The following is a 22446-nucleotide window of genomic DNA, read 5'->3' on the forward strand; positions in this document are numbered from 1 at the left end:
TTTGAGGCTTGTCTCTGTGCTGTTTTGCATATTGTAGGCGAGATACTTTGTGGCATTTGCGCAATAATGGCTTTCTTCTGGTGACTCGACCATACAGTCCATTTTTCTTTAAGTACCTGTTATGATCCTTAGTGGCTGAGGATCACAGAAATGACTAGCTAAGTTACTGAACATAGAACGAGCTCTAGGGAGGTGGTAACTGGACTGACCGCAATCCTGATCCTAACCAAAAACACTAAAGGTAGCCGGTGAACGTGCCTGAATTCCTAGACATCTCGACGCAGCCTGAGAAACTAGCTACCCCTAGAGAGAAAGAAAGTAAGACCTCACTTGCCTCAGAGAAATAACCCCAAAGATATAGAAAGCCCCCAACAAATAATAACAGTGAGGTAAGGGGAAAATACAAACGTAGAAATGAAACAGATTCAGCAAATGAGGCCCGCTAATACTAGATAGCAGAAGACAGATAGGAAACTGTGCGGTCAGTAGAAAACCCTATACAAAATATCCACGCTGAGAATTCAAGAACCCCCACACCAACTAACGGCGTGAGGGGAGAAACTCAGCCCCCTAGAGCTACCAGCAAGCGAGGAATTCACATATTAGCAAGCTGGACCAGGACAGATAATAAACCAAAAAACATATTGAACACTGATGATCAAAAAATGAACAAACAGAAACTTAGCTTCTCTTGGAGAGACTGATAACGAAGGTAGGCAGGAGAGATCAAAATAGCACTGAATACATTGACAGCAGGCAACAACTGAAAGTCAAGGTGAGCTAAATAGGAAACCAACCAGCAGATAACGAGACAGCTGATCCCAGCCACAGACCTGCAGAATGACAAAAAGAGCCACCAGAGGGAGCCCAAAGATAGCACTCACACAGTACCACTTGTGACCACAAGAGGGAGCCCAAAAACAGAGTTCACAACAAGTACCTCCTTATTGTGCATCTTGAAACAGCCACACCACTAGTTTTCAGACTCCTGTATTTCAGGTAATGGTATTTGTGGGTTTTTCTTTTCATCCCTAATAATTTTCCTTTCAGTTGTGGATGACATTTTTGTTGGTCTACCTGACAGTGTTTTTGTTTTTACAGAGCCACTGATTTTCCATTTGTTAATCACAGTTTGAACGCTGCTGACTGGCATTATCAAGTCCTTGGATATTTTTTTTGTATCCCTTTCCTGTTTTATACAGTTCAACTATCTTTTCCCGTAGATCCGTTGACAGTTCTTTTGCTTTCCCCATGACTCACAATAAAGAAACGTCAGTGGCTGGATGAAAGATTCAAGAGTCTGTCTGGATTCCAGAAACTAACTCAGCTTTTATGCCATTCAAAGCCATTTGCGTTAACTTCTGTGCATGTTATCAGACCAAAAATCACCAGGGTATATGAACTTTTGATCAGGATCATTTGGATGTTTTGGGTTGTCATTACGATTTAAAAAGAGAAAACACAGTAGTTTGACAATAAATGGCTTCACCCAACCACTAACCATGAGCGGAGAAAAACAAACTAACAATGACAGACTGATACGGAGGGGAGAGGATCCTACCCTTGCAGACTTGCATTGTACAGGAGTTTTGGGGTTATCATTCATATTCTATGAAAAAAGGCCAAGAAAGCAAAAATTCTGCCGGGGCATGTAAACTTTTGAGCACAACTGTTAATTACCTATCAGTATGACTTTGGAATGTGGGAGGAAATGGGAGTATCCAGAGGAAACCCACGCAAACACGGAGAGAGCATACAAACTCCTTACAGATGTTGTCCTTGGTGGGATTTGAACCCATGACATCAGTCCTGCAACATAACAGTGCTAAGCACTGTGATCCCCAAAAGAATTTCACCTTTTGCATTGCAGAATTTGTTCTATGCATTTGATCTCATCCAAAGCGACTGGCTCTTACATATGGATAATATTTGCAGATTGGAACTTAATGTTAGGTTTTTAAGAGCATTTTTCATAAATTGCCATTTTTTTTCAATTTCAATGACGTAGATGTTAAGCTGCCTTTTATAATTCCATTTCCCTGTTCCATCCTAGGAACTAAAAACAGAATTAATGCAAAGCATTAATTAGATACAACAGATGCAAACAGCATGAGAAGGACCACATTGTCTATAATGGAATCCATCTGATTTCCTTTATCTATTTTTTTATTTAAAATATTGGACATCAATTTTTACCAGAAAAGAGAAATGGAATATTACAAACGGGTGTGAGAACAAAGCCGTAACTGCACATATATGGCCATAGAGAGTTTAAGGATTTCAGTGTAAAAATTAAATGGTTGACTTTTGACACTGAAGAAACCTTACTTACCGCGTCCGCTACTTGTTAGCATTCTCAGTATTTATTTTGGCCATTCATAGCTTTAAGGAACAATGGTGTGTAAATGGAATTTATATAACCATTAGGTTTGTTCACATTTTTATAATTACCCCTTAATGTGCTGAGGAAAGCACGATGTGTAATTAAAGTAAGCAACATCTGTCTCCTAGGTGGCCCCAGGCTCTGTTTTACTCATGAAGGTGCTTGAAGATTATATCCACCTGGTTGGAGATGCGCTCAAACCTTTCCAGAGTTCCATCATTGTCACACAAAATCTAGGTATGAGATATCAGATTTTAGTAATATTACATAGCACTTTTTTATTTCCTTAGTATTAGCTCATGAGTTTATACCATTACATGGATTTAGCTTCTACAAACAAAATTAATATGAACAGTAAAGAGTAAGAGATACTAACCAAGACAGGCATTGGTCGACATTTTCTCTAACGACAGCCTGCTGTCCATAGCTCTGTAGCTTCTCAAAATAAGCATAGATTAATGTAGACTGTGCTATTGAATTTGCAATATTTTATATTTATATCTCTGTTTTAAAGAGGAGCCATCGCCAGGTCAAAAGTGGCCAGTTTTAACTCTTGATTTATTCCTGTCGCTCCCCTTAATTGAATAATCATGTTTTTTTGTGTTTCATTTTCAGTCACCACAGTTCCAGACATTTGGGCTTTTTAAGTTAATGCTAATTTTTATGGTCTTTACCAAGAGGGCATGACTCATAAGTTTCCTTGGGGTCGTGTTTTTAGACTGTTCTGCATTATTACCCTGTAAGCCATCCCCTTTGATTGAATTTCTCTGGTTAAAAAATTTTACAAGCATGGATGAAGTTTCCAAAAGTATGTTGAACTACATAATACAGGATAATGGCAAAGTTTTAAGATTTTTTTTTTATATTTGGCAGAAGATATAGTTCAAGTCTTAAAACTCTAAAGATACTGTATAACCTTGCCATAAAAATTAGCACTAAATAAAAAGACCCTTATCTCTGGTACCGTATGGCAGATATTAGAAATGCAAGAAAGATTACTCAAGTTAGCAGAGGGAATAAAAATAGATAAAAAGTTGCCCACTTTTGACCCAGTGACAGGTCCTGTGCCCATACCTATACTTGCCCTTATTACAAGTTCCTTCAGTGGTCTGGTATACAGGAAGTCTCAGCAATGCTGGTTGGGTTTATTTTTGAAGACTCTACTTCTGAGCTGCTTTTATGCTTAATATCTATGTTTGACAAATGTTCTTTCAAGAAATATCAGTCCAAAATTTTTGGATCTGTATTCAGGATAAATACTATAATTTATACATTTTTTTCCCTTTTTGTTTTATTTAAAATATTCTAACTTTCAACAGCAAAGTTAGCAAATCTACTAAACGTGACTTAACTTTTGATCATCAAGTTGGTGGTCACAGTTGGGTCCAAGATAGCAATGGTTAGCCCTAAATTTCGGTCACTGAAAATGTTGATATATATTCAGGAATAATGCACATTACTATTAGTATAGAACATAGAGTGAAACACAGAATAGAGCCATCACTATCAGAATATATAGTTTAGGTTAAGGCACATGCTTCAATCTAAACCTCTGTCAACTTTTTTGATGACAATCCTTTGCTTTATTTGTGTAGGAACTAATGATGAGCGAACGTGCTTAGATAAGGTTTGTTAGGCAAGCCCCGCATGAGGCGTGGGGGTCTCAAACATGTTTTTCGAGCACGCAGAAGACACCCTATTAGCATCCGAGTGTACTCGAATAACACCTTATCTGAGCACGTTCGCTCATCACTAGTAGGAACCCATCGGATACTATCTTTAAATGTAAGTCACACAGTACACATAGAATAAATTTCAAAATATCTCACATTCTTATTCATATATCCATATGTGTGAAGAAAGAAATTTCATATGCGTCACCCCAGTGCACTGTGTACCAATTCGCTGTGGAAACCACAGCAGTAACCTGTCAGGTAGCAGGATACTATCTTTATGTAATCATTTTTGAAACGATGGCATACATATGTACTATATCATGAATTCCATGTTCATCTGTCATGCAGTTATTAGTATCCAAAGGGAACCAGTCTCAGCTGTATCCAGTGATATAAACTTCCCCATGAAAGGCCGACGCGGGATGAACGACTGGGCTAGAAACTCTGAGGATAAACTTTTCATTCCCAAAGAAGTTCTCACTTTACCCCAAGCAGGTAAACACAAATGGACATATGCAGTAAATGTATTAAATGAAGAATACAGTTAGTCCTCGGGTTACAACGGTCTCGAGTTACATCGTTTCGTGGTTACAACGCTTTATACGACGCCTCGTTCCGACTTACACGGTTTGCGTCGTAAGTCGAACTACATGCAACTACTTGCAGTGGCAGAAGAATAGAGTCCAGTACTGTACACTGTACCCGGTTACACGAGGAAAACGAGTCTCCTGCACGCCATAACACCCTAATTATGTAGGGTACTGTGTTAGGATAGGTGTTTGGATAGGCTAAGTGTTTGCAGTACTGTACTGTTATTATGGTACAGTACTGTATGAATGTATGGTCCGACTTACATCGAAATTCGGTTTACGACGCCGTGTAAGAACGGATCAACGTCGTAAGTCGAGGACTACCTGTACATGAATGGGGGAGGGGTGGAATACGGAATACCAATGTAATATGCTTATCTAATCCTCTTTTCTTTTTGTACTGCAGAAACAGAGGAATCTGCATACTTTGTGATAGGTGCAGTTCTGTATCGGACTCTCGGGCTCATCTTACCGCCTCCAAGTAATTCCTTAGCTGTCAGTTCAAAGGTTCTGACTGTCACTGTCCGTCCTCTCACCAAACCAGAAGAGCAGCTAGTCGTGGTGGAATTATCGCATATCATCAATGTAAGTGCTGTGTGCAGCATTTATTCTATTGTCTACATTATTTGTCTCAGTCATAATGTGTAATACCTGATACCAAGGTCCTCAATGCTAGTTTGTGCATTTTTGCCATTTTTTACCTCCTTTTTTGTTCACCATATGTCTTTATGAATGCGGAAACTTAAAAGAATTGCTATAATAAAGCATGTCTTTTTATCTAACAGGGCACATCTAGTCCCCAGTGTGCTGTATGGGATTATTCTAAAAGGTTGGTACAGGCGATCAGTTCAGAAGTTCATTTAATATTACGAACAAAAAAAAGATGACAGTTTTCCTATTTTATGTTTACTATAAATTTATGAAAAAAAATTAAAACACTATAATTAAGTATTGTTATTGACCTTGGAAATAAGAGCTGTGCTTTGTGTATTCTTTGTCACCATTACAACCATGTGGATATGCTACCGAGATAGTGTCATTGTAACTCCAGCAAGGAAACCACTGCTGATAAAATAATGCCGCCTCTTAGGGTACTGTCACACTATACGATTTACCAACGATCATGACCTGCGATACGACCTGGCCGTGATCGTTGGTAAGTCATTGTGTGGTCGCTGGAGAGCTGTCACACAGTCAGCTCTCCAGCGACCAACGATGCCGAGGTCCCCGGGTAACCAGGGTAAACATCGGGTTACTAAGCGCAGGGCCGCGCTTAGTAACCCGATGTTTACCGTGGTTACCAGCGTAAAAGTAAAAAAAAAACAAACAGTACATACTTACATTCCGGTGTCTGTCCCCCGGCATTCTGCTTCTCTCCACTGTGTCTGCGCCAGCCGGAAAGCACAGCGGTGACGTCACCGCGTTACCGCTGTGCTCGCTTTCCGGCTGGCCGGCGCTCACAATGCAGAGAAGCAGAACGCCGGGGGACAGACACCGGAATGTAAGTATGTACTGTTTGTTTTTTTTTTACTTTTACGCTTGTAACCACGGTAAACATCGGGTTACTAAGCGCGGCCCTGCGCTTAGTAACCCGATGTTTACCCTGGTTACAAGTGAACGCATCGCTGGATCGCTGTCACACACAACGATCCAGCGATGACAGCGGGAGATCCAGCGACGAAAGAAAGTTCCAAATGATCTGCTACGACGTACGATTCTCAGCAGGATCCCTGATCGCTGCTGCGTGTCAGACACAGCGATATCGTATGGATATCGCTGGAACGTCACGGATCGTACCGTCGTAGCGACAAAAGTGCCACAGCGATATCGTATGGATATCGCTGGAACGTCACGGATCGTACCGTCGTAGCGACAAAAGTGCCACTGTGTGACAATACCCTTAGGGTACTGTCACACAGTCACACTTTGATCGCTACGACGGTACGATCCGTGACGTTCCAGCGATATCCATACGATATCGCTGTGTCTGACACGCAGCAGCGATCAGGGACCCTGCTGAGAATCGTACGTCGTAGCAGATCGTTTGGAACTTTCTTTCGTCGCTGGATCTCCCGCTGTCATCGCTGGATCGTTGTGTGTGACAGCGATCCAGCGATGCGTTCGCTTGTAACCAGGGTAAACATCGGGTTACTAAGCGCAGGGCCGCGCTTAGTAACCCGATGTTTACCGTGGTTACAAGCGTAAAAGTAAAAAAAAACAAGCAGTACATACTTACATTCCGGCGTCTGTCCCCCGGCGTTCTGCTTCTCTGCATTGTGAGCGCCGGCCGGCCGGAAAGCGAGCACAGCGGTGATGCAGTGACGTCACCGCTGTGCTTTCCGGCTGGCGCAGACACAGTAGAGAGAAGCAGAACGCCGGGGGACAGACACCGGAATGTAAGTATGTACTGTTTGTTTTTTTTTACTTTTACGCTGGTAACCACGGTAAACATCGGGTTACTAAGCGCGGCCCTGCGCTTAGTAACCCGATGTTTACCCTGGTTACCCGGGGACCTCGGCATCGTTGGTCGCTGGAGAGCTGACTGTGTGACAGCTCTCCAGTGACCACACAACGACTTACCAACGATCACGGCCAGGTCGTATCGCAGGTCGTGATCGTTGGTAAATCGTATAGTGTGACAGTACCCTTACTTTTTCTTTTTCTTTTTGTTAGTTCTGCCTGTATAAGATTGTACAAACAGTAACATTGCTGCAAACCTTTGACTTTTTATCCAAGATTGGGATCTGGAGCTGTCCAGATCGGGAAGTGCTGAAACTGTATTGACTCATACTAGTACAGAAAGCGAGCCAAGTGCGGGCTGTAGTTCTTTTTCCTTTATTTTTTTTCTTGAACATTGACCGATCAGCATTATAGAGTCACATTGTGGTTATGTAAGTGGGAATGAAAAGACCACCACAGCTGATTTCCTTGTGCTTAGAGGAAGAAATTTGACTAATTAACATACAGGACATGAAATTTTCAAAAGACAAAATGGGGCATTATAAGAAATATGTCGTACAATCATATGCAATTTGTTATTGTGTGAAGCAGATGGTGACAGGCCTTTTTTTGCAGCTGCTGAAGTTTTGCCTCTTGTTGCTTCCCAATATCTGTTAGAAATCTGCTTATGAAACAGAATATAATAGAAGGCACAAGCATTTGTATTATTCATCCTGTCGTGTCCTTCTCTGTAACTGCACGTTCCTCTGAGCCCATCATTTAGTGTAAGAGGCTGTCACTCGGTAGGCGATTGCTACGGCCATGTCTCGGTATGGGAAGGTGTGTACGTAGAAATGTGTGGGAGTGTAAGAGCCGTTCTTCAGCCCTCATCCTTGCCACGTTTTATTCTTACTTTCCATCTGCTGTGGTTGCCAGAGTAACGTGAATGACTGGGGAGCGATTTAGTGATGTATGGGAAGATCATGTTTCCTGTATGCGTACAGGCAGCTGACATTTTGGAGACAAGACCCCCTTGCATTAAGATACTACATATAGCGGCACATCTTCCAAAGCTCCAAAATCAGCAGCGTGTGATAAGTTAATTATAAAGTATTTGTGCTGCTTCAAATATTTTACTTGTTTTTTGTGTGGAGAGTAGGAGTCCGTAGGCTATAAACGGCATGAGTCGTAAACCTCCTAGATATGAGCACTTGACCCGTCCCAAAACACACGGCAAGGAGTGATATGGAGGTAGGAAGGATTTGCTCTGAGAACCCCCTTAGCCTAGACGCTGCATCACTCGTCACCATCCAGAGTACTATCCCTTTGCTCTTTTCCTCTTCTCTCTGTATTCCATATGCTTTTCTTCCTCTCGTCTTCTCTTTCTGTGGAATCCGTGGTGAATTCAGTTTTACGGCATAACTTTATCTCTCCCCTACTGCTCACACTCATCACATATTCTTGCATGTTCCCTGCGTCCTTCCCCTTTACCAGCTGCTCTCCTTTTTTGTACGCCTGTGTTTCAGCTTCTTACACTGTGCATTTCACATGTTTAGTACTACTACTGCACAGTCTACCCCACACAGTCTTTCTTCATCTGTCATTGCCATCTTTCACTCCCTCTCCCTGTGTTTACTTCTTCATCATCCTCCCTATTGTTTCTCCCCCTCATTTTGTCTTTTCTGTCTCCCCCACACTCCTTCTTTCTCTGCCTCACTGCTCTCACAGGGTTTCACCCACACACACACTCATATTCAAGACACCAGCAAAAGTGAAGCAGGCTTGCTGCACCTGCTCCGGATATGCTCAGTTTTCCGAGTACCCTTCACTGTTGATGCAGCAAAGCTAACCCTTTTCAGGTATTGACTTCATATTACTTCTTCTGATCCCCAGTGATGTATCCAGTGGAAGCTGGGAAACTGAAAGCTGCCAGACCCTACCAACCCACCCATCTCACACCAAATGCCTTTGCAACCAGCTCTCCACCTTTGCAGTGTTGGCACAACTTCCCAAAGAGTTGGTAAGTGTAAGAAGCCATATAGGGACCACATAGGCCAGCGAGCATTGTGGAGGAGAGTTAACTGGGACTTAACTTCAGGATGATCTATTTAGGCCCCTGCTTTTTTATTATCATGTCATTGCAGTGTGTATTGTGCAGGAATTATGCCTCCTATCTGTGCTTATGCCTTATTTCTGAGCTATTAGTATGTAGAACTGTAACACACTAATGCGCTTTTACAGCATAACACCATGATTCATGCTTGCATGCTTAACCCTTGTAAAATCCCTGTATATATTCCTACTTATTGCTGAATTTATAGCTGACTATGCGTATTCCGTTCTATAAATAGTATAGGCCATGCAATAATGGATTCCTGTTATAAATTGTGTGCGGTAAATTAGTTCTGTTAGAAATTACACTTGTTCATAACAGATTCACCAGACTTCATTAATCTGGCTGTTATTCTTCCATTTTTAGTATGATTGTCTGGCATATGTGAATGAAAGGTTTATATAGCATATGTTTATATACCAGATGCATGGAATAAGGTCCTGTGCGAAATAAGAATTTGTCCTAGAATAGTTGAGTTTTAGAACACATTACTATGGCTTGTTACAAACCATATACACTAACCGTATGCTATGACTGTTGTGTGCCTAGGCCAAATCTTACTAACGACGTGTTTCATAAGTAAAAGTCCATTTGCTCTCTCAAAACGTTATCCATTTTTCTATTTTGGGAACCCACCAAATTGATCTCATAATTGTACACTACCTATACTCAATGCCTATTCATAGATATGTTTTTTTCTCAAACCCATTCATGGGAAAATTTTCTATTTTGGGAGAGAGTAATAGATTTTACATTTTCAGTTATTATAGTGTATATAACATCATAGGTATCTTTGCTTGTCTCCTAAGTGCATTTTAGAGACATTTCAGTATTTTTATGATAGTGTTACGGCAGTAGAATTTATTTTTCTTTTACTCTCATGCATGATTATTCATATTTGGACATTTGAAGTTCCAATATGGATTTTTACGAGTGGATTTAAGGTTGATATTCTGGGACTGTACTTTGTCACCTTAGTTTGCTTAGTGAATGACTGGGCATTAGTCCAACCAACATGTCTAGTTAAGTTTGAGTACCTTGGCTCACTACACGGGATCATGAGTTGACACACTCCACATGTTTCATCAGTTGGTCTCAAAGGATCTCCATGCTCTACTGTTTATCAGTTTTGCAATATTTGTGGCAATCATTTTCCACCCACTGACACCCGTTTTTGAGCTTTTCAGTTAGCTACAAATAAAACATTTTATTACTACCCTACTGAAAATCACTACCCTGCCCTTGTACCATACAACTTTTAAATTGAATTTGTCAGGTTTACCATAATGGTATGCATGCATCTTTCTTTATCCTATTAACATGTTTTATGTGATTACAAATGCTGCCCTGTTTGAAGGATGTATGTTTATTCCGCAACATCACTTATGAATGATGCAGGACTAGTCCCTGGGGTTCTCCGGGCTAGTCCTGCCTTGAATCTTCTTAATATTTTCCCTGAGCGTGATTGACAGCCTGCATAACGGTGCTACCATATTGAGGAGTGTATGAGGCTGTCAGTCACACCCAGAGAGGCTTGTTTAGAAGATCTGAGGTAGAACTAGTCCAGGAGAAGAGATACCTAGTAGTCCTTCCACATAAATATGTACAACATTGTGGAATAAATCTTCATCCTTCATACATTGCCGCATTAGTAATCACATAAAACACTTTATTAGAATAAAGAAATCTCCACTCATACCTGTATAGTAGCAGTTGTGGAGAGTCAGAGGACTTGAGGGTTCTGTTTAAGCAGGTGCAGAACTGACTCTCATGCACTTGATTATCTGCTCTTTAGTCAGACCTATTAACTTTTTTACCTAACTTATACCATCCAATGGAAAGCAGATCTAGGTTCTACCTTAAAGGAACCAAACAGAATTAAATCTGTGAAAGTACGGACAGTTATATTAAAAACTTTATGCTAGAGATGTCCAATAAGGTGCTGCAAAGATTTTTGAGGCCGAACATTTATGAACCATGCGGTCCATGGTTACTGACTCACATGCTTTTGAGAATTTTATAATAAAGGTTACATGTACCAAAACTTGTTGACAGGCCTCAAAGTCTACCTGATGTGAATCCAGGTCTACCACCAAATTCACACAGATACATGTCACAATTTAATAATGAACCCTTGAGAGACCCTCTAGTGTAAAAAATGAGATGACATCCCTCAAGCTAGAAGAAAATATATTATCTTTTTCTTTCTGGTGACAAACCAAATGGAAGCCTTAACAAGCTATAGAAGAAACTTCTAAGGGGACATGATTAACTTGTACCACAGTAAATATATACAGTAAATGGACAATATATAAAGTAAGGTCAAACTCTGTTTCATGGACATCCCCAGAGTAATACAGGCTCAATCTCCAGAAGAGATAATGTGGAATAGCGTACAGTAGGAACCATTGATGGTTTCAAAAAGCCTTAGATGCTTTTTTGGAAAAAAAATAGCATACAAAATTATGTAAATGTATATAGTTATTTTCTCAATATGTGGTCCAGCAGATCAACAATTGGGATTAGTAATGAAAGATTAGCTCTTTTTGGGTGGGCTGGATCATGCATTGTGATTGTACATGAACTTAATGGACATATGTCTTTTACAACTTTATTAGCAATATAACTATGAAACCCCCGAAACAAAATACTTTCCAACTTCTGCTTTCCCAGATCTAACTTGCTTAATCAATCTAATGGCCTTGTCCTCTGTTAATAGCTATTACACCTCAACTGTATGGCCACATTCACCCTCTCACTACCTTCTTCTTCCCAGGGACATTCTACCCTCCTATCTAATCCTCTTGTACCTTACTGTTGTCTGTTTGGCTGTTTATTTGCTAGTTTTACCAGTTAACGAGGCTGTCCACTATGTTTGCTTTGATGAGCTATACTTAGGATAGGTCATCAATGTCTGATCGGTTGGGGTCCAACACCCTGCACCCTCGCTGATCAGCTGTTATCGGTGTTGGTAACTGCAGCCGCCGGCTGTAAGGGTACTGTCTCACAGTGGCACTTTTGTCGCTACGACGGTACGATCCGTGATGTTCCAGCGATATCCATACGATATCGCTGTGTCTGACACGCAGCAGCGATCAGGGACCCTGCTGAGAATCGTACGTCGTAGCAAATCGTTTGGAACTTTCTTTCGTCGCTGGATCTCCCGCTGTCATTGTTGGATCGGTGTGTGTGACACCGATCCAACGATGCGTTCGCTTGTAACCAGGGTAAACATCGGGTTACTAAGCGCAGGGCCGCGCTTAGTAACCCGATGTTTACCCTGGTTACCATCGTAAAAGTAAAAAAAAAAAACAGTACGTACTCACATTCCGGTGTCCGTCAGGGTCCCTCGCAGTCTGCTTCCCGCTCTGACTGACTGCCGGCCGGAAAGTAAGCAGAGCACAGCGGTGACGTCACCGCTGTGATCTGCTTTCACTTTACGGCGGCAGTCAGTCAGAGCGGGAAGCAGACTGCGAGGGCCCCTGACGGACACCCGAATGTGAGTATGCACGTTTTTTTATTTTTTTACTTTTACAATGGTAACCAGGGTAAACATCGGGTTACTAAGCGCGGCCCTGCGCTTAGTAACCCGATGTTTACCCTGGTTACCCAGGGCCCTCGGCATCGTTGGTCGCTGGAGAGCTGTCTGTGTGACAGCTCCCCAGCGACCACACAACAACTTTCCAATGATCACGGCCAGGTCGTATCGCTGGTCGTGATCGTTGGAAAGTTGCAGAGTGTGACAGTACCCTAAGTACTGACTTGCGGAGCTGGCCATCTTCTGATGGTGGCAGCTGCAGGATAATGCACACCGCCTCTTATTATTTTGAGAGAGATATATATTCCAACTCAAAAGTTCGGGTCCCCATTGTTTTCAATGATGTTCGGGTTCTAGTTCAAGTTCTGGTACAGTTTTGGTACCCAAGCTGAACTTTGAAACAAAATTCGGTTTGTATACCAGAACCCATACTTCCACAGCTCCGCTCATCTCTACTGGAGGTGAACAGAACAGCAGCGATAACAGACTCACATGTAAAGCGCCATGGAATAAATGGCGCTATAATAATAAATAATAATAATAATAATAATAAAGACAGTGACTGGTAAATATAAGACTAAGGGCATGGAACGTAGATAACTAGCACCTCTCCAACATATTTTTATTTCAGCCATGTAAGTTCCCTGCCCCTGGTATTATACTTACCATCTGCTATCTTCATTTGTTCCCAGCACCGCTCCAGTTCTGTGGCACTATCTTGTGACCGCTACTTCTGACTGATCGGAAGTCAGGGGTCTCAATGTAAGTCTATGAGAGCTTAGTTCTAGACTCTTTCTGAATTTCATAGACTTACTGTACATTATGTTGTGACTTTCGACTCACCCAGCAAGCACTGGAGTGATCCAGCAGGTCGCAAATGGCTACAGACGAACAGAGCTGTGCTGATAACAGATAAAGATGGCGAGCAGTGAGTATAATTCTAGGGGCATGGAATTTAGATTAGATGCACCACTCCAGTGCTGCAATAAAAAAAATGCCGGAGTGGTGCTCTAAATGTTTCTTTTAGCCCACTATTCATTTTTTCCCACCTTTAAGATTCGCCATTTGCACTTTCAAACAATGTGCTCAGTATTGTAAACTAATGTAAAAAATAATGTACTTAACTAAATGTTTGATTAGTGACGGTCTTTGTTGCCAACTTATTGAAAAGTTCATCAACCTGTTACATCTTCTTCTTCAATTTTCCTGCTTTTCTAAGTACACTAATTATTATAATTTAAAGCAAATGTGTGCACATTAAAAAAATACCAATTGCCATTATAATTTGCCACCTCTTTTTTCGTCAGCCTAACAAGGCAGGCAAAGAAGTGAAATAAGTGGTAGACTTGGCTAATGCTGCAGCATACTATAATGCATTTTATCATGTGTTAGAAAAGTGCCATTCTATATTATGAATAATTTTTCTTTTCTAAGTATCTCGTCTCTAAGCAACTTTCTTGAATAATGTATTTGATTAAATCTGTAAGGACTCAGAATAAATGTCATTATATGTCAGATAAAGTCTGTTTGCAAGGCTATATGGGAAGAAATGTACAGTGAGAATGTCCGTACCCTCTAAACATTGATGGCTGTCATTCCCTTGTTATACCCTCACTACAATGTAACTAATGTTAACTGATCACAATACATTTGGCATCAGTTTAAGTCTCGTAAAAAGTTAATAGAACCCTCCAATGCATTGCAGTAGATACATTTCATAGTAGATTTACTTAAAATATATATTCTATTGGATAACTAGCAAAGAATACAAATAATGAGTCTGATGCAATTCACAGTATATGCAGCATAGCCAATACTAACTTGGCAAGGATGGGTAGAAATTCAGCCCTATTTTAATTTCTTACCCATCTGCAACTACCCAGTATACAGTTGTGCTCAAAAGTTTACGTACCCCAGCAGAATTTTTGCTTTCTTGAACTTTTTTCAGAGAATATGAATGATAGCATGAAAACTTTTTCTCCACTTGTGGTTAGTGGTTGGGTGAAGCAATTTGTCAAACTACTGTGTTATCTCTTTTAAATCATAAAAACCCAAAACATCCAAATGATCCTGATAAAAAGTTTACATACCTTGGTGATTTTGGCCTTATAACATGCACAGAATTTACACAAAAGGGTTTGAATGGCTACTAAAGGTAACATCCTCACCTATAAACCTGTTTGCTTATAATCAGTGTGCGGGCATAAAAGCGAGTGAGTTTCTGGGATCCAGACAGGCTCTTGCATCTTTCATCCAGCCACTGACATTTCTGGATTGTGAGTTGTGGGCAAAGCAAAAGAATTGTCAACAGATCTATGGTGGAACTGTATAAAATAGGAAAGGGATACAAAAACAAATCCAAGGAATTGATAATGCCAGTCAGCAGCGCTCAAACTGCTCAAACTGTGATTAACAAATGGGAAATCAGGGGCTCTGTAAAAACAAAACCACGGTCACGTGCACCAACAAAAATTTTGTCCACAACTGCCAGGAAAATTGTTCTGGATGCAAAAAAAATCCCACAAATAGCAGCAGCTAAAATACTGGACTCTCTGAAAACTAGTGTTGTAGCTGTTTCAAGATGTATAATAAGGAGGCACTTGAAGAAAAATGGGCTGCATGGTTGAGTCACCAGAAGAAAGCCATTACTGCGCAAATGCCACAGAGTATCTCACCTACAATACGCAAAACAGCACAGAGACAAGCATCAAATGTCTGGAACAAAGTAATTTGGAGTAATGAGACCAAAATTTAACTTTTTGGCCACAACCATAAACGTTACCTTTGGAGAGAGGTCAACAAGACCTATGATGAAAGCAATACCATTCCTACTGTAAAGTACAGAGGTGGATCGCTGATGTTTTAGGGATGTGTGGCACAGGAAACTTACTTAAAGTTGAAGGAAAGATGAATGCAGCACATTATCAGCAAATACTGGAGGCAAATTTGCAATCATCAGCCTGGAAGCTGCACATGGGACGTACTTGGACGTTCCAACATGACAAAGTCAACCTGTCATTGGCTACAGCAGAACAAAGTGAAGGTTCTGGAGTGGACATCTCAGTCTCCTGACCTCAATATCATTGAGCCACTCTGAGGAGATCTCAAGCGCGCAGTTCATGCTAGACAACCCAGGAATTTACAGAAACTGGAGGCTTTTTGCCAAGAAGAGTGGGCAGCTTTACCATCTGAGAAAATAAAGAACCTCATCCACAAAAACATTTCAAGCTGTCATTGATGTTAGAAGGGGCAATACACAGTTTTAAGAAATGGGGTATGTGAACTTTTGATCAGGGTCACTTGGATGTTTTGGGTTGTCAATATGATTTAAACAGAGAAAACACAGTAGTTTGACAATAAATGGATTCACCCAACCACTAACCATGAGTGGAGAAAACTTTTGGTGTTATCATTCATAGTCTCTGAAAAAATGCCAAGAAAGCAAAAATTCTGCCAGGGTATCTAAACTTTTGAGCACAACTGTATATGCTCCTGAGATGGTACAAAGCACATGTGGCCCTATTTATGATTACATTTTTTCTAGATTTTTTCCATGACCACCTCTGAATTAGTGACTTTTTGATTTGCGGGCAAATTCTCACCCAAATTTCCACCTTTTTTAAGTTGTCTTTTTTGATTTATTTAATTTTCTGACATTATGTCAATGTAGCCTCAATTACTGAAATTATCTTAGAGAAGTAATTCTCTTGTGACTCAGGTCATTCAATTAGCTTTCAGGTTTCATTTTCCATCTAATGTGGTCGTTAATTGGCTGCCCTTTTTTTACAGTTCCGACTTAATGGGAACCTGTCATGTCCACAAACACTATTAACCTGCAGATTAAACCCATATCTAGTTCTAAAGCTGAAAGCCCAGCTACCAGAGGAAGTTAGCTTTATTCCTCCCCGCAATCTCTAGCTTTCAGTCAGAGGTGCGGCTGGTGCAGTTTTAGTCACTGCTCAGTATACAGTGAGTGGTCGCTGTAAACATGCCCTTGGACATTGACTGACAGCCATCTCTGCCACGTATCAGTGCAAAGAGGGATGCAGCAATACTGAGCAGTAGTGACTGAAGGCGTATCGTTCACACCATTATGACTGAAAGCTAAAGACTTTCGGGAAGAATAACGTTAATTACCGTATATACTCGAGTATAAGCCGAGATTTTCAGCCCAAATTTTTGGGCTGAAAGTGCCCCTCTCGGCTTATACTCGAGTCACGGTCGGCGGGTGAGGGGGAGAGGGCGCTGAGGCATACTTACCTGCTTCCGGGGCTCCTGGCGCTGTCCCTGCAGTCCCACGGTCTCCGGGTGCTGCAGCTCTTCCCCTGTTCAACGGTCACGTGGGACCGCTCATTAGAGAAATGAATATGGACTCCACTCCCATAGGGGTGGAGCCGCATATTAATTTCTCTAATGAGCGGTAACGGTGACCGCTGATAGAGGAAGAGGCTGTGGCACCGAAGACCAGCTGTCTGGGGGAAGGAGCGGGACGCCGGGAGCAGGTAAGTATTACATATTCACCTGTCCGCGTTCCACACGCCGGGCGCCGCTCCATCTTCCCGGCGTCTCTCCGCACTGACTGTGCAGGTCAGAGGGCGTGATGACGCATATAGTGTGCGCGCCGCCCTCTGCCTGATCAGTCAGTGCAGAGAGACGCTGGGACGGGACGCTGAGGAGCTGCAAGCAAGAGAGGTGAGTATGTCATTTTTTTTTTATTGCAGCAGCAGCAGCAGCAATGGCACAGCTTTCTATGGTACATCTATGGGACAATAATGAACGGTGCAGAGCACTATATGGCACAGCTATGGGGCAATAATGAACGGTGCAGAGCACTATATGGCACAGCTATGGGGCAATAATGAACGGTGCAGAGCACTAGATGGCACAGCTATGGGGCAATAATGAACGGTGCAGAGCACTAGATGGCACAGCTATGGGGCAATAATAAACGGTGCAGAGCACTAGATGGCACAGCTATGGGGCAATAATGAACGGTGCAGAGCACTAGATGGCACAGCTATGGGGCAATAATGAACCGTGCAGAGCACTATATGGCACAGCTATGGGGCAATAATGAACCGTGCAGAGCACTATATGGCACAGCTTTCTATGATACAGCTATGGGGCAATAATGAACGGTGCAGAGCACTATATGGCACAGCTTTCTATGGTACAGCTATGGGGCAATAATGAACGGTGCAGAGCACTATATGGCACAGCTATGGGGCAATAATGAACGGTGCAGAGCACTATATGGCACAGCTTTCTATGGTACAGCTATGGGGCAATAATGAACGGTGCAGAGCATTCTATATGGCACAGCTTTCTATGGCACAGCTATGGGGCCATAATGAACGGTATGGAGCACCTATTTTTATTTTTGAAATTCACCGGTAGCTGCTGCATTTTCCACCCTAGGCTTATACTCGAGTCAATAAGTTTTCCCAGTTTTTTGTGGCAAAATTAGGGGGGTCGGCTTATACTCGGGTCGGCTTATACTCGAGTATATACGGTACCTCCCGCTAGCTTTGCTTTCTGGGTGTCGGACCCACAGCTTTAAAGCGCTATTGATCTGCATATCACCCCCATATCTGCAGGTTAATGGCATTTGGGAACATGACAGGTTCCCTTTAAAGTTATCTCATTATAAAGTTATAGAAGTCATATTTTTTCTCCTATGCACCAAAACGCACCGAATTAAGAGCAAAACTCTTTCCTAATTAATCTGTATATTGAAAGGGCACCAAATGAGAACATCTTTTTTTAGTCCCTTTCTCCTACAAAATATACTACAATACAGCAGAATTTTATTAAGCCTTTCACAATACAGACAAGTCTCAAAGTGAATTCAAAATCTAGTGTTCTGCTATAAAAAAGTCAGTCTGAAAGAAAATTGACAATGGAACACGTCATGACAATTAACTCTGAGTCCTTGATGAAAAGCTTATATGTTGTTCTCTCCACAGGTAATGGATGTCTCTGGTTCTCCATCAGTCCCCTTGATGATTGGCTGTGCTGTTTCCTGCATGGCTTTGCTCATTCTTCTTGCTGTGTATGCTGCATTTTGGAGGTACGTTACAACATAGATAACAATGTCTTTTAAAATGAAGGTGCAGCCAGGATGAAAATAAGTAAGTTATTTCCCCAATTCATATCCATACTGGAAATTAATTAAATACTGTGCAAATTGCCGATTGAAAATGATTGCAAACATAAAGTCCACAGTATTCTTTATGGTGTGCTAATTTTCTCTTCTTAGTTAAAGATCTTGTGCCCTATTCATTAAGATCGACATTGTTCATACCAGTCTTGATAAGGACACGTTCTGGAATCAGAAACTCCTGATTCATGAAGACGTCCATGGCTCTTCATGAATCTGGAAGTTCTGATAAGTGGTGTGTGCCTCTGTGGATTATGCCAGACATCTAACTCCAGTCAGGTACTGGAATGGGATTTTTGGAGTAGGGAACACCACAGCTCATTATGAATTAGACAAGCTATGGTGTCTCCCCCCCCACTGCGCCCCTTTCCTAACTCAGCTCCACCCATTTCAGCAGAGCTGGGAGAAACTGGAGTGAAGATGCCAAAGGCACAAAATTCGCCTACATTTTGTGACTTTTCAAAGTTTTATGACAGAATTTTAGTTTCAAGGCTTTGATGATTCAGGGCCTTATATCTTTTAAAAAAGATGTTTGTGCTGTTGGAATTGGCACTGGAATTGGCTGTGTACTTGGAAATGTCTCACTGGTCTCATGCTGGGTAAACAACTCTGTGAATAGCTGGATTTTTAAATAAGACTATTCGTCAATCAAAGGGAACTTGTTTTAATTGGGTTTTTCACTGAAGAAACTGCTGTTACTTTTTGATTGGTGGTTGACTGTCCAGTTTAATAATTATTGAATCACTTGGGACTATCCCAGCACTCTTTAGTAATCATATGCATGAAAATTGTTCATTTAACTCAAACAGTGGGTGGTCAGAACGGGTTATGCACTGCTAATAAACTAATTAACGTGAACTGTCCATAAGCGGCACTCACCACCTGTAAAAACACTCTTCATTTACACGTTCAGTATTTTACCTCAGTATTTGTAAGCTACAACCAGGAATGGAACAATCAGAAGAAAAGTATAATAGAAACATGTCACCACTTCTGTATTTATCACCCATTCCTGGTGTTGACTTACAAATACTGAGGTAAAAAACTCACCAAATACTGAACATATGAATGTGGCCTTAGTAGAATCCTTTAAAACCAAGTGATGACCTGGCAGTGGGAGGATGCGGTGTGAGCAATAGGTGCCAACAGTTTTTCGTGGCTATTGGATGGGCTCTTCATGCTGTTGCCAAGGGATCCTATAAATGTTCCATCACTTTCTGTATTGAAAATGTCCCCCTAATAGAAAATCTTACTTTATTATTGTCAGGAAAAGATTATAACATACAAAATTTTTCGTTGTACAAGAAATTTCAATGCATAAACATTCTGTACACGTTACACCCCTTAGGCTGTTCCAGATGTCCGTGATAATCGGTTCGATGGCGGATCCCAATACACGGGATGGCCACATGTCTCCTGACCCGAGGGTGACAACTTAACAGAAATTTAGGAAGCTATCACATTCAAGTCAGGAGATGCGTGGCCATCCTGTGAATTAGGATTTGACATCGGACCAATTATCACGGACATCACTCTTCTATCTTCCTATTTTGAAAGAAGCCCAAGGAAAAATTATACTGTGTGGAATCTGAGGAAAGATGTATTGCCATATTTTAAAATTCATTACATTTCTAGCTTTTTTTTTTACAAGTGTATGTTTACCTTTGAAACTTTTTTTGCTGATTGTATGCGCAGATAATTATTAAGGAAAGATGAGAAACTGTAAATATCTACATATCTATAGACCTGTTATAGGCCTACAGGCTGTATTGTAGCCCTGAGCTGCCTCTACAAATCTGTAAGCTTCAGATCTAAAATGTACTACCATATTTTACAAGATTGATATTTTCACAGAACTTGCCTTTGCGGTTTTAGTTTTTAGAAGCCTTATTTTAAACCAGACATTGCACATAATCTAATGTACAAAAAATAGACTGATGATTTTAAAAGGTTAATTACTTGAAACTTTAGAGAGATACACAAAGGATTATTATTATTATTTTGTTTTCATAGATCCCTTTACTTATTTGGCAATGTAACACCACATATGCAACGTTAATGGCACACTAACCTTATTTTATTATATCCATTTTTGTTGAATTTGCAATTTTCTAAAGAATGCTGCATGCTCATGTTTCTTGCTTATAGCTCACATTCTAATACTGCATTTTTGGTTTTAGAGTACTTGTTTAATGGAGATAATTATCATGCATATTCTTTTTTTTACTACCCACCAGTACAGACTTACAAAACAAAGCCATTTAATTTTCCGTCTTCTGATCAATGAAGAAATCATTTCTACAGTATGATCAATGTTCAATGCTCTATTCTCACTGTTGAAAAATAACAACTGCTTGTCAATTACAGAATCCTTTTGCTTATACATTTCTTGACTGATATGATAAATTCCCATCATTTAAAAACAATTTTGGAAATAATTGTAGCTGTTTGTCAGCCTAACCATACACCATGCAATACTGTGCTAGAGTCACAGACCAACTTGTCATTTATTTAATTTCTAGTAAAAACAGCTATTAAGGACAAGTTATTCATTTTTCAGTGTCAAAAAAATGCAGAAAACATATTTATCATACAATGAGACAAAAGCCTGCAACACTAGATATAATAGGGAAAAACACGTTTGGAAAATTACTGTAAAACCAGGGATAGCACCAAAACTGTATCTCTGAGACAGACAGTATTTAAATGAGTTTTCTACTTTAGAGACCCCTTTGCACATACCCAGTAATTGTGAGGAACTCTTCGTTGTGGACCACTTTTACTAGGCTTGCAAGAGCAAGTCTCCCTCTAGATAACCCTTTTCATTTGTCCATTACAAGGGATTATCTCATCAGGTTTTTGTGTCTTGAGTTGGTGAAATACTTTGGGTTGAAGGCATCATGAATGTTGATGAGTATAAACAATTTTTAATCAAAAATGGAAATGTTAATTGAGAAAAATAATCCTACAGCTAGAAAATTACCTTAAACAAAATGAAGTAAAGATCAATATATTCTTTTTGAACCAAAAAAGCTACTGACCTTGGCAGAACGATGAAATTATCAACCATGGGGTCATACCTCAGTGTCTTTTAATGTGTTTGCTTCACTTGGAACAAGTTATGATCTAGCTACTGAAATGGTAATGCCTTTTAGATCGTTGGGCATTTGATGACTGGAACCACCACTAATCACCAGAATGGGGCAGCAGTGTGCATGCTCGACTTCCATTCCATTCATTTCCTATGGGCCTGCAGGAGAAAGCTGAATACAGCACTTCGATAGTCCTATGGAGTCTAAATAGAGCAACAATCAAGAATTCACACTGCCACTATCTAATCTAATGGAGTAAAAAGTGTCCTGTCCTGCTTTGTCCTTTTGATAAGTGATAACTTGTTCCAACTAGATAACCCATTTACCCAAACTTTCTCCATTAGGTTCTGTTGACGTTTGCATTAGATGCTCCTCACAGAGCCTTCATCATAGATTGCCCTATAGCCACCAGAAATAATAGCTTAAACATGTTTTCTATATTTTTTTATAAAATG

At 40.7% G+C, this 22446-nt stretch overlaps 1 protein-coding gene across 10 annotated transcripts in view; it reads left to right on the forward strand.

Annotated features, from left to right (window-relative positions):
• The window catches only part of ADGRB2 (adhesion G protein-coupled receptor B2), a 666055-nt gene that overhangs the window by 601650 nt on the left and 41959 nt on the right, over positions 1-22446 (forward strand). For all 10 annotated transcript variants that reach the window (XM_077296045.1, XM_077296046.1, XM_077296050.1 and 7 more), the window contains 6 exons: positions 2512-2620; positions 4408-4554; positions 5056-5234; positions 5435-5478; positions 8982-9108; positions 18706-18809. In XM_077296045.1, the coding sequence (XP_077152160.1) occupies positions 2512-2620; positions 4408-4554; positions 5056-5234; positions 5435-5478; positions 8982-9108; positions 18706-18809 (710 nt within the window). The remainder of the gene's footprint in view (positions 1-2511; positions 2621-4407; positions 4555-5055; positions 5235-5434; positions 5479-8981; positions 9109-18705; positions 18810-22446) is intronic.

Source organism: Ranitomeya variabilis, chromosome 3, assembly GCF_051348905.1.
Source record: "Ranitomeya variabilis isolate aRanVar5 chromosome 3, aRanVar5.hap1, whole genome shotgun sequence".
Taxonomy (NCBI): Eukaryota; Metazoa; Chordata; class Amphibia; order Anura; family Dendrobatidae; genus Ranitomeya; species Ranitomeya variabilis.